Source organism: Anas platyrhynchos, chromosome 6 (genome assembly GCF_047663525.1).
Source record: "Anas platyrhynchos isolate ZD024472 breed Pekin duck chromosome 6, IASCAAS_PekinDuck_T2T, whole genome shotgun sequence".
In the NCBI taxonomy this organism is placed as follows: domain Eukaryota; kingdom Metazoa; phylum Chordata; class Aves; order Anseriformes; family Anatidae; genus Anas; species Anas platyrhynchos.
In genome coordinates, this window is record NC_092592.1 from 33,141,839 (window position 1) to 33,163,140 (window position 21,302).

Genomic DNA, 21,302 nt, shown 5'->3' on the forward strand with positions numbered 1-21,302 from the left:
GTGTCAAGGCATCGCTTTCAGTCCTAGAACTTGGAATAATCTCACACTAGCTCTCACACGGCCCATTGGTTACATGCTACTCATGTAACATTGATTACTGGAAATCAAAAAAGTACAGTAAGTAAACTGAGCTGTCCTGCTGGAAGGAAGGAAAATATATTTTGACAGAAGCTATTAAGCTGGGAACTGTTAATAGCATTACTTGTGTTTAGGCAAAACTGCAATTCCTGTGGGCTTCAGTTTCTCTTCCAATTGTACCTTCTGTCATCTCCATTTCATTTCATTTCATTTTACAAATAGAAAACTGCTTGTTGTGTTTATAAGAACAGCTTTGCCCAGTTCTGGCTGCATCTCTGGGCTCTTTAGACACGCTACAAGTCACAAAGACGTCCTGGGTGGCCTACCAGTCGATGGGAGATTTGACAGGGAGTTAAGACAGGACCTCCGCTGGCATCAAGCTTCCCAGTTACTTTACACGTGCCAACAGATGGTGTTTCCTAATTGCCCTAGGAAATCACTTAATAAATCTGTTTGAAACTTCAACTTGCAGTGCAAATAAAATGTGGGAAGCGAGGAATTAACTATTTATTCAAGGAAACCAGCAGATTTTACTTTTAAGCAGCACCACAGACGGCATACCTCAGCAGGAGAGATGCGCGCCGGCGCTGGGGCTGCTCAGCCCCGCAAAAGATCAGCTCTTTGCTATGCAAACACAAACACAGCACCAAACTTGGGGTTTGATGTTTCCCCTCAGAAGTCACCTGCTTGCACACAGCCCCCCTCCAGGCCCTGTGCAGGACAGCAGGAGAGGCCTCGCTTCCACTGGGTCTGAAAGAAACCTGACTGCTTAAATACAGAAGCCAGCAGAGAGAAGCACTCAGAGGTTTCAGGAAGCTGTGATTTTTTCCTCAGACAATTATAAACCAGTAGTCCCTCCGCTCTCCCCTGAAAAAATCACAGAAATATTGTCAGCAGTTCTGAGGAGAGTCACTGCAGAAGGCACTCGCCTAGGCTGGCTGCTATGCTGCCTGGGGTGTCCAAAAACCAAAGCAAGAAAAACAAGCTTTCTGGCATCAGGGCACTTCCAAGTCCTTCCACCAGAGAGCTATCTGTAACTCTCCAAACGTCCTCTGTTCCCACCTCATTCTTATACTCAAGGCCAGTTCTGGGCTGTGCCAGCTGGGCCTCTCCCAGCTCCAAGGAGCATTTCCACGCACACTCTCCCGCCTTGCTCCACTTTACAGATTTCTCTTGCTCACGATTCCCAGGAGCCTTCCACTCCCCTTCCGCCCTCTCTGGCTCTCACTCACCATCTCCTTTACCCACTGCTCTCATTCCTTCTCAGCCTGTGGAAGAAAAGCGCAGGCAGCTCATTTAACAGGGCACAGCAAGGATCAGGCTGGACCTTACCTTCCGGAGAAAACTGAGTCATAGCCTGCATTAGCAGACGCTGCTGGACCTCTGCTTCGGGTGGGAGGGTTCAGGTATGGAAACTAAATATGCTGTAAAACCATCCTATGCAACTCTGACAGTCATTCAGCAACAGGAATTGCGTGGATGGGGGCACGAATGGATCCCCTCCCCTCTTCCAAGTGGCCTCAGTGAGCACAGGTGCTTTCAGCTTCCTCGGTGAGTGTCGCTGCACAGGCCCAAAACACACCAGCGTGCACAGGAGCACGCTGGCACACACCCAAGGGTGCTTTGCTGGGGCTCCCACTCCCCACCGTTCCCCCCAGCACTTGCTAGCTTCAGCCGCCCGCCTGCAGATCCCTCCTGCACCAGCCAGCCATGCCCTTTGGCACCACCGCCAACGACCTGCACTAAAAATACCTCCTGAGCATCATAAATAGCAAGATGGTAGAATTCACAATCCCCCCGGAGGCACACAGTCTCTTTGCTTTTGATAAATACGGAGTGGCAATTATGTACACAGAATAAAGTGCATCTTACTGCACCGGTCTGCTTGGCCTGTTTGCCTTGCAGAAAGGAAAAATGACAACTTCCACTATCTGCTGAAGCTGGCACCAGAGAACAAGAGAAAAAGGGGGAAATTGCTATTGTGAAAAGTCACAAAATCTCCCAAACAGAGTTTTTGAACATATTTAAATTATGAGGATGTAGTGCCCAAAAACACAAGACCAGTATTATTTAAGAAAACCTCAGCTGTGCACCAAGCAGCGAGCCACGCAGTAGGAAAACCCAAAGCACAAGGGGAAAGCTGCATCTTTAGGGTCATGGTTTATTGGGTGATATTGGTGGTTGGGGGATGATCGGAAGGTGATCCCAAAGCTCTTTTCCAAGCTTAACAATTCTAGCATCTTGCCCTGCTTCACTGCTGAACCATGGTGAATGCATGGCAAAAGGAGCAAAACACAAAGCACAGCACCAGCCAGATGGAACGAGGAACGATCCCTGGCCCTTTTATGGCACTTCACTCTTGAAACCCCACTACAGGAGCCTCACACATGGAGAACTTCTAAAGTACCAAATAAACTTTCCAAGTCTGTGAGCTTTGCTGACCCATACAATTCTGGAATATTCAAAAAACTCATTTTATGATGAATAAAAAGTTAGATTTCTTTCCTCCACATTCTCCTGTAAGTTTTAAAATACTAAACCTAGAAAAAATTGCCACTGTCCAGCTGCAACTCTGAAGGAAGGACATCACAAGTGGCCTACAAAGTTGTGTAGGAAAATATTTACCATGTCTCAAGCACATAAAGAAATATGGTACCACTGCGGTAATTGAAATATATTCCTAGATATTAGCCATTTATAATTTTTTAAATTTTAAATGATATTCTCAGAAATATGGAAAGCAAGATAACAGCATCTCAACCATGGCACAAGAATTTTATTATAAATCAACCTTTTATTTTGCATAAACATAAAGAGTTAACACCAGAGCCTGCCTCTCTGAAACACTAGACTCCAGCAAATGCGCACAGCACATCTAAGTACACAAAACATTTTTGCCATTCATCTCAAATATCAAAACATCTGTCAACAGAAAATAGAAAAAATATTTATAGACATTTTTGGACAGAGATCACTTCAGGTCAAGTCAGAAAGAATCCCTAAGCCGCAATCATCAAATTCTTTTATCAGTTGCTCTGGATTTAGCCAGTGTTACTAAAAGAGAAATAAGACATAGGCTTTTTATAGCAGCTGTCAATTCAAGGATGATCAAAGTTTTATTATTCTTCCTTAGATCAAAGTCCAGCATTTTGGGATTATCTCCAGCTCATAAAGCAGAATAAACAGTTCTGGATAACCACATTATTATATAACAATACTGCCTTCTTGCAGGGAGTTTTATTCCGCAGGTTTATAAATGAATTGTCTGATTATCTTTTGTTTTACTATGACAAGAGAACACTATACAACAGTAGCAAAACCATAAAACAGTAGCAAAGGCTGTAGAAACATTAAATCCTGTCCTGAGTGTCTGCATTTGTAGGGAGATAATATTTACAAGCATGGGTGAGACTAAGATTAAAACACAAAACTGGGCACAACTCCAGTGAAAGCCAATCGGTTTTACAGCTCTGCTCATTTTAAACCCCTCAAGACATGTGCAGGTTTCCTGCTGGGGAACACAGACACTCACCCACACCTCGGCACAGCCTGCTCATGCATGCACACACCCATAGCACTGGAATACAGAAAGTCCTTGGCAAAAAAAAATAGCATACTTTTGTTACTACTTTCATAAATAGGCATAAAATACTACTTCACAGGTAATACTCAGCACAATTCCTTTTGCAACTAAATCTAATTTTAAAGGTGACAGGTGGCGCTTAGATTTGTGCTAAGGTCACTAAGATGTGTTTTCACTCAAAAAAAAAAAAAAAAGAAAAAAGAAAAGAAAGATTTTCCTTCTATCTGTTTTCATTCTGAGAAAAATGTTAATTTCCACCTTGCCTCCTGACCACAAGCCCACCTACATTCCTGCATCTTCAGAAAAAAAAACAAATCCCAAATCCATCTCTTTTACACCCTAATTCTATCAAGTTCATGCACCTTACATAGCGTTTATTGGAGCTTGCTCTCCCACAAATGCTGACTCACAAAACCACAAACCCAGGACAGGGGAGAGAGCCAGGACTTCTCATCTACCACTTGTGCAGGCTCTGAGTTAGAGCTGGAACACCCCTCTCAGGACTGTATTACCTTAACTCTGATACTTTACTGTTAACTAAGTTTCAGTTCTTATCTAACCCGGTCTCCCGAAGTTCCTAATGCCAAAAATAAACTGAAACCTTTTATCACTAGTTAAAAGGAAACTGTAATTTGAAAAGTGGTTTTGCTGACTGCTCTGTTGATCAAAGATGCCTCACACAAGCCCGGTGCAATAGAAATGGAATCAGCTCTATAATAACAATAATTAGAGCAGGATCCTTTCATTGAGTGAAATCCCACAGTCCTTTGTACAAGATTTACACTGGAGGAAACTGTAGTTAAAATGAGAGCACATTAAAAATGACTAAGTTAGGGTCCCAGATATAGCAAAGGGAATGACAAGTATTAAAAAGTTACAGAAACTGTTTCAGTTTGGTACTTCAGAATAAAATATGAAAATACATGGCCTGTTTGCAGTTCCACAAGCAGAATAAAGCATCTATATTAGTAAGGAAGCAGTGAACCAAAACTTATGTTATCCTCCAAATGTGCAATGTGATAAGGCCACTCACTTCTCAGGCATATTTCCAGAAGAATCACATCTAAGCACAACAAAGCCACTGACATGGTCAATGAAGAGCACCATTTCTCAGCATGCTCCAAAAAGACCTAAGCACCGGCCCTAGGGCTTCAGGGAGGCAGAACCTCACAGTTTGCTGACCAGCCTGGTCTGGTTTTCTTCCAACCCCCTTAAGTTGAAACTGCAGATATACCACAGGGAGAAAAAAGTACCCTTTACCCCACCTTTGAGCATGCCGTCTCCTGGATGTTCCTGTTCCATGCTTCACTCTGCAGTACCTCCCAGCCACAGAGGCACAGAGCCTATGTCTCCCCAGCATCTCCCAGTGACACCAGGAAAGCCCCAGTGCCTCCTCTCTGAAGGCAGAGAGCATCCCACGGCCACAAAACACGCAGGTGTATCATACCTTTTTGGACATCAGCCTTTTTTACCAAGACAAACACAGATCCTCTTTGCGCTTCAAAATACAGAGCTTACATGAACACGTTCATCTTCTTCAGATGTGAAGCACACACAATCTTTTCTAGCCATGAGGCAGAAACTGCAAGGCCACATAATTACACCATAGCCACGACCACAACAACCACAACCAACAGCAGAGGAATCGGCACGGGCTGCAGAGCCTGGGCACAGGCAGGCGATCAGCACCGCTCTGAGTGTGAGCCCAGCTCAGACGTGGGCGCAGAAACAGCAGGCGCTGCACTGGATGTGGCCACGGTTTGTGATTCACACGAAACACACTGACTCACCGAAGCACTAATTCTAGCTTACAAATGGGGAAAGGAGAACCTAAGGCTCATCCGCTATAGGCATACCTTACTAAAGCCCATCTGGTCCAACCTTGTTTACAAATTAAGGATTTCCTTACATTACGTATGGGGCTGGTAAACACACTGAATGCAATGCTCAGTAATGTTTACAGGACTGAGACTGTGACTGGGGCTGGATTTTCTAAAAATGAAATCCTTTCTGAAAACATGCAACAATAAGGGCTGAGGATTTAAAAGAAGAGTCTCCGAAGTTTTTTTCTGCTATTACTGTATAATACCTAAGAGTTTTCTTTGGGTTGTAACTGAGACCACTTACTTATAAAGACATCATAGCCTAAACAATATGCAATAAAAAAATGAGGGGCTACTTGCTGGTCTCAGAACTTACAGACTGTTTCGCACTGTGTCTGCATTGCACTGTGTTTTCCCCTTTACACTGCAGAACTAATACTACATCAAGTACATGAACTAACCACATGTGGTTTCATTTCCAATTACTTACAGGTTAGGTTAAAAATAATTCAAAATATTCAATTCAAACTCATTATATTAAAAAGAAGGAAAAAGAATCTCCAAAAGATTATTTTCAGAAACTGCAAAGCACATGAGGTTCCGCTGTTCTTCACTAAAAGCAATTTTGCTGGCTTTTCCATCCATAAGCTGATGTTCATTTTCCTTGTGTGCAATTCCTTTCAAAGCTGTGCATCTAAAATAGATTCTACCTCATTGTCCCAGTTTCCTTTTGTTGTTGCCATTAGTCTATGTAACTTTTTCCATGTATTCAGGACTAATTTTCATTAATCTCAGAAGTTAAACAGCACAGGCTAATCTTTGTTGAGGGGAAAAGAAAGATGGGAAGAAGAGGAGAAGCTTAATAAGGACCAGCTCAAAAGAAATGCTATCCTTTCAGACAGATACCTCATTAAAACACTCTTCTTCCCCATCAAAACAAAACTTCTGCTAGGTCTAAAGATTAGGCTGCAGATAGTGGTTGTCATCCACAAAGTATAGCTTACAGTGACATTCCAGGTGCTGATCCTGACCTCTTTAAGCCACTACATTGAGGTTCAAGCCCTGAAAAGAGTACCTAGAGAAAAAAAAACAACACATAAGTCATTAGACGAACTTGGAAGAAATAAAGTAAATGTATAGATAGGATTAAATAACGGTATGAAATGGGTACAAAAGGAATTCAGGATGAAAGCTGGGGAGAGAAGCAGCCTTGGCTGCAGGCTGGCAGCCTGCAGAGCAGAGGCCTGGCAGGCAGGACTCCACGCACGGCCCTGCCTCGGGCACCGCTGCAGCGCGCCCAGCCCTGCCAAGAGCGCTCCTGCAGGCTGTGGAGCATCGCACCAAGGAACATGCTGGAAATCACTATGACTGGGAGTGTCCACTGCTGCTATAATTAACTGCTCAACACGCTAAATTTCGCTATTTCTGCAATTAAGGAAACGCTCAGCCGGTTTACACTGCCCCACTCTCCAGGCCTCTCAGGCGGACACGCAGCCGGCAGGTTGCAAACAGCAGCCAGGAAGGTCGGCACGTGCCTGAAAGAAATGCCTCTGACAACAAGCATTAAAACAGAGCAATAGATTTCAACAAGGACACGGCAGGCAACATTGCCACCTCTTAAAAGGCTGGTGCCTTTAGATGGAGCAATATTGCTGTGCTCATCACAGACCACAATAAATGGCTGAGCTGCAGCTCACAGCAGCTAGTTTTTAACCCTGTCAGCATGGACCTCGATCAAAACCACCACTGCCAGCAACAGCAGCCATGGCTACAGCTATTTAAAGAGCATTAGAAGATTAGGGAAAGAAAAATAAAAGGTACTAGTGGAATATATAGGAGCTCAATATTTACTATGTTAATTTCTCGCTGACAAACCTGTGAGACATCAACCAAGTGATCTGCACAGTGTGTATGAGGAAAGAAGTTACCAGAGCAAAACATAATGAGGTGAAGTTTGTCCTCTTCCCATCAAAATCTATTGCCAGCTGGTGTAAGTAGTCTGAGAACTAGTAGTCTGAGAACAGGACCTGGAGGTAGGAATTCCCCTCCTGACCCTGGATCTGAGACTCAGTGCAAAGAAAAACATCACCTCAGTTGCCTCACCTGTAAAACAAGGACAAAACCTCCCTAACACCGGTGTGTCGGTGATGGATCTGTCTGTTTGATCTACATTTGTTGCAAAATCAATTCTGGAAAGACAAGGATTGTAGTATGAAATAAATTCCAAACAACCCTACTACGCTGACTGTTGAGTAGGCTAAAAAATGGAAGTACTTTCTCTACAACTCCCACACTTACAGTATCAGAGCGGCACGGCACAACCTGTTAATATTAGACAGCAATAATATTTCTTTAACTCTGGCTTCTGTCAAAACTTAGTGATTTTTGTTATGGCACAAAAAAAGGCAGGAAAGACACCACTATTGATAAACCTATTTTATGTGCCTTCATTTTGCCTGAATTTGCCTGCTAGACTAAATATAGCTCGTGCTAATTCTTTCAATATTTAGAAACAAACAAACAAACAGCAAAGATATTATTTGTCCACACCAAACACTACCATTTGTGCCTGCTTGCTTCAGTGTAACTGCAGATTACTAAAGTTAAAAATAGCCATTTTCCATTAACTTAGACCTTCATGATAACAAGTAGTTTTGACAGTTTTTAAGCAGTTTGAGATAACATGCACAAGTAGGTCACAGTTATACTTGGCTTTAGAAAAATGTCTTTCATCCAGCGAATTTACAGCTCTTTACAAACAAGCCCTTAGGTAAGCAACAACCTATAAGGCTTACTCCAACACCCAAATTCAGTCATGTATGAACCCTAATAGCAGCTACTTAACAACAGCTGAAAGTATAATATGAAGACCTGTGCAAACTGCACAATAGAAAGCATGACTGACGTCAACGGCAGTGATCCCAACAGGCTGCAGAACAGGTCATGAGAGTGCCCTGGGAAGGGCTCCAACTTGACAGGGACATGGAAAAGGATTTTCAAAGTTTGCTTTAGTTTAGCTCCCGGTTCAATCGCCAGATTTCCAAAATGATTATTCGTTCACGCTTCTGGGAATACTCATCTATGCTACTTCATCTGGCATTTGGTCAGAACGTCAGCTAGAGCTGTACTATGAGGAAGGCTGCAAAGGAAGTTTAGAGACCTTATGCTTTGGTAACAGGGAGAGGTGAGGGACATTGCAAAGAACATCAACAACATAGTCTGTATGGGTTGGTAGAAAATAAAAGAGAATTTCAGAAAATTTATCATAAACCACAGGTCAGCCATTAGTCCTCACAACAATCCCCCTGGAAAAAAATATCTCCCATTATTTCCATTGTACAAGTAGGGAAGTATAAAACTCTTCACCCAGAGTTCCATTTACAGCAAAATTACATTATTTTGTATTATTTGCTATACTTTATGTATTGATTCACAATCTACCATTATGTCTTTGGCTATACGGCACTTCTGCTTAAATAACAACAAGGAACTAGAGCAGAAGAGTTCAAAGGGATGGTTCAAAACACAGAGGTCCTGATGGATTTCAGGAGTTTCTTCCATCATCTGTTGCAGTCAGTTCACTAGACCATGCTGCCTCCTGGAGCAAAAGAGACGAATAAAGAGAGCTGCACAAATTGAACACTGATGATATTGTGATATGTTTTACTATGCCTTGAGTATCTTCTGCAGTTTAGTAATAAAAATGGCACAGGTAAATCTTTACCTCTTTGGCTATTCTTGGTATGCCTGGTGTACAAACAGCAAGTAGACAGCTCCAGACCTGATGCATTCAGAATAATAATGATCACCTTTTGGACAGCTAACACTACATAAAATATTAACAGTCAACATTCGCTGAACACTCAGACCCTAACGATACCGAGGTTTTAATGAGACTCCTTATGCATGAGGTAATCTGCCAGCATGAAGCAAAGGGTCCTGATCCAACACTCAGACAAAGCCCTGATCCCATAAATACATATTTCTTATCTGAGCTACATGCTCAGGAGTAACCTCATTAAGATCCATCATGCCACATTAAGTGTCTACAAGTAAGCTCATACATAACATTTTATCAGTTGTAACGTTTAGAACAGTTGACAATAAAAATGTTCTGTACCGCCTCACACACAAACAGCCTTTGGTCAGCACCAAGCAACTCTACTATGTACTCCTACAGACATGTTTATTTTCCAACTAAGTCCATCTGTTAACATTGAAAAGCAGAAATCAATAGAAATTAATGTCTTAATCTCTTTTATGAATATTATTTGTTGCATCTCTAAACTCCTGTGAGGTCCCTGTCCCTCCAATTAATTGCTCTGAAAAAACCTGGATGGCATGGGAAAGGCTGAGAAAGAATTCCCCCTTCATCTCCAGGCAGCTCTCCAGCAGAACCAAGCAGGCATCAAACATCCGTGCCGTGCCGATGAAATATGAAAGAGGGATGGTGGGGGGAGAAAATGGGAATTGGACCAGTGGAAATGTTCCCTGGCTACCCTTTCTGTACATTTCAGGTTTGGTGGAGCAAAACATCTGCAGAGCTGAAATTGCAAGGTATTTCCATTCCTTCCCCAACTCCAGGTAGCCCTGTGAAGACGGCCATCTAATGCATGTCATAAAGCTTTGCTGAGACCAGGGCTTTCCCACCCAGGTACTAAAGCAGCCTTAGCACAGCACTGATGCTAACACAATTAGCACTCTTCCAGAAATGGATCCTTCGGAGACTGATGCAGACCATGGCTTCCTACAGCAAGAACTCCACAGAGCCACAAGGAATTGCGCTGACCCACCACCATTTATTATTTATACCTGGGATGGGTGCGACGCTGTGGGAACATGGAGCCAGGCACACTGCGCTGACAACCCTACAGCAGTCGCACGCTGCCGTCCATGTGCGCGAGGCTCATTCGGACAGCGGGAGGAATCCAGGCAAACCAAAGCGCTGGTGCACGTCGGGCGGTGTGTAGTGCGTGAAGACGCAGAGAAATAAGGGGATGCACAAGCAGGGCGTATCCCTGCATCCAGGGGCTTGTTCACACGCGATATGTAATTTTCACAAAGTGTTTTTTTTTTTCAATGCAGAGACAACCGGGGAGTGGTTTTACTGGTTATTACCGCGCAGATAATTTTCTTTAAGGGGAAAAAAAAATAAAAAAATAAAAAAGAGAGAGATGCTTACCGGTATTTCAGCTTTGTTATGACAGCGTTCAGAACATGTTTAACTTTACGCCTCCGGTTCCTCCGAGGGCAGCGCCCCGCGCCCCGCACCTGCAGCCCCGTTCCCAGCCCCAGCGCCCGCAAGGGGGCTCGGCACCCTCGGGCCCCCCACCCCGGCACCCGGCGCCCCCTCCCCGAGCCCCTTCGCCGCAGGGCTCCTCGGTGATCCCCCAAACCCCCCGGTCCCCCCTCGCCCCCCGCAGACCCACCTCTGGCGGACATGGCCGGGCCGTGCCGGGCCGTGCCGAGCCGGGCGGGGCCGCGGCGCTCTCCGCGCTGCGTGCGCCTGTGCGGCTCGGCTGGGCTCGGCTCGCCTTGGATCGGATTGGATCGAGTGGGATCGCCTGGGATCGGGCTGCCGAGGGCAGGGCGGCGGCTGCGGGGCGGAGCGGGGCGGGCGCAGCGCTGCGGGCCCGGAGGGGCAGCGGGCGCCCCCCCGGCGGGGGCCGGGAGCTCCCCGACACGGCGAACCCGACCTCAGCGCCCCGGGAGGCTGCGGGGAAGGGCAGGCGACGGGAACCGCAGGGCTGCGGCCGAATTGAGCCGCGAGAGGTGGCTCCGCTCAGGGTCGGCACGGCCAGCAAGCAGGACCCGGGGTGCTGCGGCAGCCGGCACGGCGGTGGCACGGGGGCTGAGTCACGCTCCTCCTGCTCTGCTGTGCCACACGCAGCGCAGCTGCCTCCCAGCAGCAAGCCCACACGGTTTTCCTACGAAAGAAACGCAGCCGGAGATCCAGGAGAGGTGGCGGTGCTCGCATCCCTGCCCGCGGCTGCGTGGCGCGGTCCCCACCGCAGTGCCGGGGCGCAGCCGGCTGGTGGCTGCTTGGCAGCGCCCTGGTGTGCTCGCCCCGCTGCCAGCCGGGCAGCGAGGTATATATGTGCATGTAAAATGTGTGTGTGTACGTGTATGTGTAAGGGAGCAGAGCAGCAGCACAAGGGCGAGCACACACGTGTCCTCTCATCAGGTGATGTAGGCGCAGACAATGCGCCGGCACAGCTGTTCCTCCCATATCGCACTCAGCCAGCAATGACTTGTGGTCATACACACCTCTGTTTGCCATGCATCGCCCCACTGTCACCTGCAGCTCATACTCATTAGGTCGTTCTGTCTTCTTGCCCCTTGTTTCTGAATCCTGCGGCAGCAATGAAATAAATCGCAGGTTCGCCTCTTTCCCAGCTCCTGTAGTTGCTCAGCGAACGTTCACTCAAAAAAAGTTCCCTTCCCCATCTTCTTTTCTGAAATGAGTAACGTTTTCCACTTGGAAACAACTCAGGTTTTCTTTCTTGTACCAAAAGAGCCAAGGTTTTCCTCAGTAATATAACAGCATTTTGTGTTTTTAATTGAGTCATTTCCTATGCACTTCCTTCAACGAATTTCTGACTAGCATTATCAAGGGTTCTCCTGTGTGATGCTTAATAGATGGCTTTAAAAAAAAAAAAGGTTCAGGAACATGCAGAAATTAGCTTTTTAATGAAGAATTTCCTTTCTTTATGCTGCTAGGAAGTGAAAGGAGAAAGGCATTTGTACCTTGGTTTTCTATAGAACACAAAGAATTTATTCCACTTAGTGTGCAACACCTCTAAGGCTGAGCAGTTCAACAGACATGTTGATCAGAGAAAGTTAGAATGGATCAGATACAGAATCCATTTATTAAAATTAGCCATTTAGTTGGGTTTCCTAAGTAATTGAGGGTGATAGAGTTTCATTTTTCTGTCTGTCCAGCAAATCCCCTTCAAGAACTTCAAGTCCCAGATATGGAAAATTTCTATTAAAGCTGACTAAAAGGTAGAACTCAGAAAGAGTTCAACAACTTTACAAGTTTTGTAGTAATTAGGACTTGCAAAGAGAAATTAAAATGAAGAAAAGCTGCAGTGGGAACTCAAGAGTTATCAGTTCTGGAAGCCATGCCTTCATTAGCCACAAGTACCAGCCAGGCAATCTGCATGTATGCAGCTGAATCAGCTTCTGCAACGGCTGTCTCCTGTCCTGCCAATATTTAGGGAATGTGGAAGGGAGCTGAAGAGAAAGGAGAGGGTGGGAAAGGGCGGTACAGAGAGGAGGGAAGACCTCAAACAAGATCCAGACAAGATGGGCAAGCCAATCCAAGAGTTTGCTACTGCTGCTTCTGCAAGCGGTTGTCACGTACTCTCCTGTGCACTGTGTTTTTCCTACTCTCCCCAACACATGTGCTCCTGCTCCCCTTGCTGGTCTCACCCCTATCAAACAACTTTAGCTCATTAATCACCAAGGAATTGCTCAATTCCTTGTGCTGGTGAGTTTTCTGCCAGGAAAAGGAAACAAAAAGATAGCCAAAAATGAAAACCTAAGGCTCAGATAAACACTGGAGCTTACAGAAGACAAGTGCAGAACTGCATGGCCAGCAAGAGGTGAAGAACAGGTGAGCATTAGAGGGAAAAGAGATGGTCTTTTTGAGCAGCAGCAAGCTGTTGAGCTGTTCAGTTGACTGAGCCATTTCCTGACCACTTAAGAAGTCCATTAGGAGCAGTGATTGACATTGCTTTATTTCAGGCACCTAGCTGAGGTTTCTGAATTAGCCAGCTGAGAAGCAGGATCCTACCTGCTACTTTTTTGTATTGACTATACAGACAGCTTAAGCTTCTAACTCAAATTAGACAGAAAAACAAACAAACACAAACACACACACACTAATGACAGTGTTTTTTAAAGGTATTTGGGCTTTGAGAGATGCAAACAGGCACCTGGGGATTTTTTAGAGATTTTTACAAAGTACTTCGACCAATTTTAGCAGCCAGGTGTTTTCAAATCCCCTATTGGTATATTCAGATGCTTAAATGCCCTTGAAGAGCTATGTTTTTTAAGGTCACAGAGAAAATTATGTCAGAGTAAAGAACAGAACCTGCATCTTTCCAGAAAAGCCCTCTAAATATTGGACTGTATTCTCTGTACAACATACCTTGCTGTCACTTGTGAATATATTCACCTGTGTGAATACATAAAAGATTCTGTTTTTCTATCCATTAAGTAAACAGGTTTTAGACAAACTGAAAACTCTTAAAAGAATGATGATGTCCAGCTAAGTCAGCAAAGGCTGGATTTATACATTTGAACTGTGAAAACATTAATCACTTTTACTGATATAACCTAGAGTATTGGAGATCTTGGCAGCTAAGAAAAAGCCTCTAAATAAGCCCATTAGTAGCTAATCTATATTGCCGTTGCACCAAAATGGCTAAGTACCCTGGAGGAACTTAGGGCACGGACCAGAATATGAAATTCATTTCTGAGGATCAGGTTTGGAAAGATCAGCTAAACATTGACTAGGATTTACTGCAGAAGAATTTCAGTATCACCTGTGTGTGCATCCTTATTGGACAGATCCCAACAAAGAGCTCGGAGTCAAAAACTTACTCAGCTTTCATCAGGTTCTCACGGGTTCACATATGAGGTATGAACCACAAATAACAGCTGTGAATCTTGACTCCTAAATCATTTTTCTTCTGATTTTGTATTCAGTGTATGCCTTCAGGAGATACAGAGACAATTACATAAACTGCCTTTGTTGTTAATTATAAATGAGAGTTTTTAGATATGTGTCAAGCAAGGGTGTTATCTCAGTGTGTGCCCTACTTTGCCCTTTACCCTAAAGAATTTGCTGTGGCCAAACAGAATTAGATTACGCAATCAAAGCTGATTAAATGTGTAAGCATTTTTACATAGAGTATCTTTTACATTATGCTATCAATGTAGACTGTGACAGATACTTCCTTGGCCAAAGTTCACATTAGCGAAGATGAGTAACATAGCAAGAATAGGAAAGAATATTACGAATAAACCAGAATCAAAATTTCTTGCCACTCCTCTACATGAAATTTTAGGAATCATCAGCAAAAATTCACTGATAATTGCAATGACAATGAGCCAGACTCTGAGAATTGTATACATTCTGCTGTGAACAGCCCCGTTTATGTGGGACAGAAAGTCTGTACCCAAATAAATTCATTATCTAAATCAATGTGAAAGTACATCAGTGAGTAATGTGATAACTGACCATAAGACACACAGGTTTCTTCCTGTGCTCCTGGAATTCAGACATTACTGATGCTCTCTTGATTCCTGAAATGCTATTTTCTTTATCCTTACTTTCTACTCTGACCACTGTGTAGCAGAGCCCTCTGGCTGAGGAGTATAGAAGCAGACAGGACTCCCTTCAGCACACATCAAGATCATTCCTTAATCAGCTGTTGGACACAATTTGATTTGAGAGACACAAAGTACTGACTCTTTTTCAGGAACTGAATGCCTTGTCCCTTGTCAATCTGTATCAAGATAGCAACCCCTAGTCTCAAACCTGGCACTGATCAGTCCTACAGCTAAAGCACACACCTGTGTGTAGACACATGCTCTTTGACAAAGTGTCACTGAAATTGTGATGGCTGTTTCACAGGGACTCAGGACACACCTGAGAGAGAACACAGAGCAAAATCAGCCAAAGGCACAGTCTCACTCATCTTAACAGGAGCTTGAACGAATCTCACAGTCTTCCTGAAGAGATTTGGAATAAAAGAAAAACACTTTTCTACTGTTAGCATCGGCCAGTACACCCTGGTGCATGTATTCTGTACATTTTCTTTCTCTTACCCCTTGATATCTACCAATAAATGTATCTGGTTGACCTGTGAGATATGATCTCAGGCCTAGCTGAGTTTTTCTGATGTTACTGTATTCTTTCAGGGTGCTTTTAAACAAACAAACAAACGAGGTTTAATTTAGCCAAGTGTGTGTGTGGGAGGGTATTCCCCACTTTTGAATCCGTTTGAGTTTCGGGCTGATGGTAATCCTACGCAGCTCTCGCTTGTTTATTCCACAGACAGTGATGCTGATGGACAGAGACGCCGGCAAATGATGGAATTCTCCACCTGAGCACATTGCTGGAGTGAAATCCTGGGTCAGGCTGCCCTCTGCAGGCAGTGATCCAGCAGCAGGATGAATTGCTCTGAAACAGCTCACGGAATTGGTTAATGCTACAAAAGATTTTTATGTCTGAACAGAGAATTTCCACGTATGCTGTAGATGCGGTGGTGAATGTAATAGGGATTGGCTTCCTGTTGCTGGCTGTAACTGCTGGAGAGGCAGAAGGAAAGGCAGACTGCACTGGTCTGATGGCAGCAGCCAAGCACCCCAGGTAGAAGTATTAGCTCAGTTGGACACCACCCGCAAATTTCCAGGGGACCCAGAGACTGGAGATAACAGCTTCTGAACACAGAACCAGAGAAATGAAATGGATGGAAATGCTTCTCTTGACACAGGAGCTGCCAGGCAGGAATCAAGCGCTCTGACAGTGCTCAAGGATCTAATCAGGAGCAGGTTCCTTTATATTAGGCACATTACAGACACAGGTCTGCTTACTTCAGCATTTCACAACATGAGGGCTGAATGTCAAACTAATCCAAACAGCCTGAGGCAAACGAACGTGGATGAGCAACCGAAACATTTCTGAATGACCTTAGGTCTACTACAGACTTCATTTTCTTTGCTTGTTGTCAGTAGTGCCTCCAGCTCAGTTCCTTAAAGGCCTCATCCAAGTGCAGATGCTCATTCCTACAGGGCTAATGACTCAGAAAGAATTACAAACAATCAAGCTGAACGTGCTTGCTCTGGAAATGTAGTTTGGCACAGAGGACAGCTTCTGAGCATGAAATTCTAACTGGAAGTGTTCAGATGAATTTATCTACTCTCACCTACAAATAAAATAATGCAATGGTGATGTACACAGTCACTCTTGGGAGTTACACAGAAACGCTGCAAGAATCCAGCTGGGGTTCCCTAGAAGGGCCTGTCTTTTAACACAGGTCTCTCCCTAAATTCATTGGGGTTTAATTGATGGAGAAATGCAAAGATCATGTGGGATGTGATGGCTGCAGGGATAAATCAATGTCTGAGTAAACTCAGACTAGTCCTGTAGCTTCAAACATTATTTGAGAACCAAACTGGACAAATGAACTGCTAAAATCCAAGTAAAGGAAAGTAAAGTAGCTAAGCCCAGAAATAATGTTTCTGGTTCGTGTATTATTTCATTCTACAGAGGGTACACAGGGATATTTTTTCTCAAAAAAATATACAAAGATTCTCTCTAAACCTTGTTGCTATGTTTCTGACAGAAACGTGCAAAACAGATGAAACCAGGTCACTCGTGCCCTCTGCTACTGGACACAGCTTTATTTCAAGTCATGAAATAAACCCGTGGGAGCTACTGGCCATTTCCCTGGCTGTAACAAAATAGGTAAGTGACAAATGTCCAGGGATTTTCTCCATGGATAGCGAACACTAGAGAGCTTTGTGACACAAATAATTGGGTCTTTCTAGATAATTGGTCTATCAATAATGATTTAAAACTAATTATGAAGCCACTACAGAGTGCCTCACATAATAAATGTTAGACAGTTGCTTCAAAATTAAGACATTTTACAATGCCAACATTTAATATCAAACTCCGTGGAAGATTTCAGTTATGCCTCAGGACAAAGATATCTGAACTGATACTCCAACAAAAACTTAACTCTTAATTGTAGACTAATGTAGAAGAGAGATCTTTTGAAAGTTTATGAATATGCATAGTAGTGTGCCTGAACTATTTTGCATAGCTCCTATTTACTACCTAGATGAGCTTTTGCATATGATCAAACAGATTATCTTGATAAAATTTTAGGGATTAACAGATTATAACCCTAAATCCAAAGATATAAGTAACAGTGAAATCTTATTATGCATTAGAAAACAGACACATGCAGTCAAAGTTGATCTAAAAACTACTACGAAACCTCTTAGCCAAGCCAGGACTGAGCACCTAAATTGTCCCCTGATGTACATGCAGATTCTACTGTCTAGACTTTCCTTTCTGCAAGTACACAGGCAAATGATTGAGAGAGCCAACATATTGCAGCTGGGCTACTCAATTCTTTTTTTTTTTTTTTTTCCAATATTTTGGGGCAAATTCCACTTTCATTTTGTTTCTACCACATTCAGACTTTTGCAGTCATTACAGTTGCAATACAGAACAAATCTGGAAATTTATTTTTAATCCCTCTGCTCCAGCTTCCAGTACCACATGAACAAGTAAACTCTCGGTCCTGTTAACCTGTAGAATTCAGTGAAATTGGCTAAACTCTAACTGATCACATTTAAGAGCATTTTATCTGGTTTCAGTAATTTATTACATGCTAATGCTTGCAGACACCATATGGCAGAACATTCATACATTTACTTATAGGGGAAAACTCAGATTATAAAGAGGTTTGCAGTGGAATAGAAATTTATTTGAGGAAAACATGATGTGTTTGGAAAATTCATGTCTCATTTCATCAGCAATGTGTACTTCTGACCTCCTTGTGGTCTCCTTTATAACCCGTTATGCAAGCTAGAGCTGTGTTGTATAAACAGTGTAACTGAGGCACAAACATAAGAAATACCCTGCTGGGCATGCATTTGTCCATCCAGCCCAGTATCCTGTCTTCAACAGTTGCAATGAGGGATGGCGTAAAGAGACTAGCAGATGTGACTGGTAATTGGTAAGACAATAGACTAATGACTAGGAGGTTTGTAGCCCATCAGAAGACAAGTGGATGCCTCTACAGTAGAAACAGATGTGCAGAACTGCAACAGGATGTGCAGGCTGGGGAATGTCTGAAACGGGATTTGAAGAAACAGTGCGTGAGCTGATTACATGGTGCTATTAGTGAAGCAGCAAGGAGGGAGGTGTTACATGCATCTTGAAGCATCAACAACCAGAAAATTCATGATGGAAAATGACAACTAATGGGAGTGTGTACGGTACTACATATACAAAACAGATTAAACTTGGAAGAAACATGGTTTGGACTTCAATCCGAGTGCATGCTATTTGGTATCCAACACACAAAAAAAATGCTTGTTTTCTATCATAAAGCCTGATATCAAAAGGGTACAGAGACGATTCAAATTTCTCTTTAGCCTTCCCCAGCAGCAGAGATCATACCAAACCTCTATCTTTTCATTCTTTATTTCATTCAAGCAGTCCCTGAAAACATAGATGTCACTCTGGTTATTATAAACACAATAGAATGCAAACATATTCTGCACTGCTCTACCAGCATGTTTTCATTCTGGGCTGCAAAACTGTACCTTCCAAATCCCGAACCTCTCTGATGCAAAAGTCCAGACTGCAGGAAGTTCTTTTGTAATGTAGACAAATATCCATTAGAGGCTGCCTGATGCCATCAATCTAAAGGGCACAGAGATTTCCAGATAGAAAGGCTAGCACATTATCTCGCTGTCTCACTCCACTTAAATTGATTTAATCTTGACAATTTCATTAATTTGCAAGAGGGAGAAGTTAGTTCCCAAAAGCTTCATCAATTAAAATAGCCTCACTTCCAAGAAGCGTATTAACTGACATTCAAGCAAAACACTAACCTACTGCATGCAGCACCCACAAAACAAATCCTACTTTAAAAATAAACAAACAACAGCAGAGCTCTACACTAAAGGAGTATTAAAATAGGTAGTAATACTTGTGTTTATTTCAGTGGAAACAGCATCAGGCATAAGCAGGTGAGGTTGTGAGAAAAGCATAAAAAAAACCATCATATTTACAATTTGCAACATATATATGCACCATTGACTGGATTCTGCACTACAAATTGAAGCTCAATATATTAGTAAAGTAAATGCAGGGCTATTTGCAGTGATTCAATTTATGTTTAATAGGCCTTGGGATAATCATGCAATTGTGGTGTTTTCTTTGTTTTCCTTACTGCAAGGCATTTTATATTGAGGAGTCCTAATAAGAAGTCACCTTTACAACCAAAAACTGAATGCCAAGCACACTGAAATGTTTTGTTTAAAGCAAAACAAACAAAAACTCAACCCTGTTTTTATGTACATCTGGCACTCTTAGAATAATAAGAGGCCCTCAAGCATTAAAAAACCATTGCCTCACCATCTGCGAAGAGGTGACTTGTGATTTCATAAATTGTGAACTACACTTAGCAATGCTCTCAGTTATAAAACTGTCAGCTTTTATATCTTCATGATACTTTACTGTTTCTTTATTCATTTTGCTGCCCAGACACACCCAAAAAACATTTTTGCGAAAACAAATGGATTGCAAAGAGCATTTGAAATTACCGTGTTCTCTTAGACACCTTAATCAAGCATACGTGTCTTAAATCCACATTTTCTTCACAAACTATGCAGGCTCCAAATAGGGAATCTATAATGAGAGAACAGGAGGGTCCTCATTAACATGGTAAACATCCCCACATATGCGGAAGAACAGCTATACCACTACTCAGTCCACTTTCTGACAACATATTTGCATTCAAACCTACAACTTATCATTTATTTTATTTGCTTTAATGAAAGAGCTTAATCCTGCAATATAAACCACATAAGCAGGGTGGATGTATCCTCTGAACTGTAGTTACAGTATTAAAATGCAAATATATATATATATATTCAAATTAATAATAATATTAGGCATAATCTGTGTGCATTGCAAAACCATACAAAACACTTAAATGCATCTGAATGCATCTAGCTTTGCCTTCTAGAGTATTCTTAAAAAAATCTAAGGTTTTTTTATATCGTACAATATAAAAACCTTCTAAATGCAACACCCATGTAGTTGCTAATTACCTAAACACAGAGAGAGGACAGATGTTTCATCATATGACTACTCACATAGAAAAATTTATATTTCCTAAAAGTATCTACAGAATATAACTCGACAAACTCACAATAAGCAAAATTGTTTAAAAAACATAATTACCTTCTAAAATTACGTTATGTGATATATATAGGTTTTGAGAAGGAAATAGCTAGCTCTGGTCCTTAGCCACTTCAGCAAAGGTGTCCATGTACAACTGTACAACTGCTATTTATACAGTACTTGGACTGCATCTCTCTGGGCCTGCAAAGTAGTAACAACAATTAGTCCAGCAGAATCATTAGTAAAACTTCATCACACAATCAGTCATAGACAAACTTCACAAATGACACAATATAAAATACAGCAGTTACATAGTAGCTTTGTGTTCTCTTTTGATTCACCTCTCTTTACTTGTTCCTGGCATATGAAAATTGGTGTTCATTAGCCTCCAGAAATTAACGAGAAAGTTTTGCCCCATTTGAATGACAGGTGCCAGCCCTGTCACCTTCCCAACATTTCATTCTGCTCCCCCAGTGCCAAATCAGTGCTGTTCCCCCACTGCCATTTGCCCAGTGCCCAAACACTACGCTGTGAGCTGTAGCTGTCCCCAAACCATCACACTGCCCACCAGCTGCTCCTGTAACCTCTGCCTGTCTGCCTTACCTCTGCTTTTCCAGCAGCAAAGGAAAATGGGAAGAGTGGTCTTTTTTCTCAAAGTATTGGGCTTGGAAGTGAAGTAAAGCCCCCTTGGTCTTGTTCAAAAGGAGGGGGATGCGTACCATCAGTATTGTGGGGAAAAAAATCAGCAGTGAAACAGGTAAGTTACACGGTGCCCTAAGCCCTTTCATATTAGCCCTACAAGCACCCCAGCTGGCCAGGACCACGCCACCAGCCCAGCCCAGCCTCTCACCCTCTCTGCCTTTCTCTGCTG

General features: G+C 43.0%; 1 protein-coding gene and 1 long non-coding RNA gene across 4 annotated transcripts in view; both read right to left on the minus strand.

Moving 5' to 3' along the window:
• Nucleotides 1-11,912, minus strand: part of ABLIM1 (actin binding LIM protein 1) — a 191,032-nt gene extending 179,120 nt beyond the window's left edge. The window contains exon 1 of one of the 2 annotated variants that reach the window (XM_072039808.1): nucleotides 11,752-11,912. In XM_072039808.1, coding sequence (XP_071895909.1) covers nucleotides 11,752-11,764 — 13 coding nt within the window. In that variant the 5' untranslated portion in view covers nucleotides 11,765-11,912. Of the gene's footprint in view, nucleotides 1-10,913; nucleotides 11,477-11,751 lie in introns of those variants that run through there. The other variant, XM_072039806.1, reaches the window with a different exon arrangement.
• A 4,306-nt stretch (nucleotides 11,913-16,218) lies between these two features.
• Nucleotides 16,219-21,275, minus strand: LOC101798124 (uncharacterized). Of its 2 annotated transcripts, XR_002399630.4 has the most exons (5): nucleotides 21,035-21,275; nucleotides 20,492-20,632; nucleotides 19,849-19,933; nucleotides 18,844-18,943; nucleotides 16,219-18,739 (listed from the first exon to the last, which is right to left on the minus strand). It is a non-coding gene; the product is annotated as an uncharacterized lncRNA (long non-coding RNA). The 2 variants fall into 2 exon arrangements; XR_001187362.5 differs by having other exon boundaries at nucleotides 16,219-18,943.
• Nucleotides 21,276-21,302: the final 27 nt, after the last annotated feature.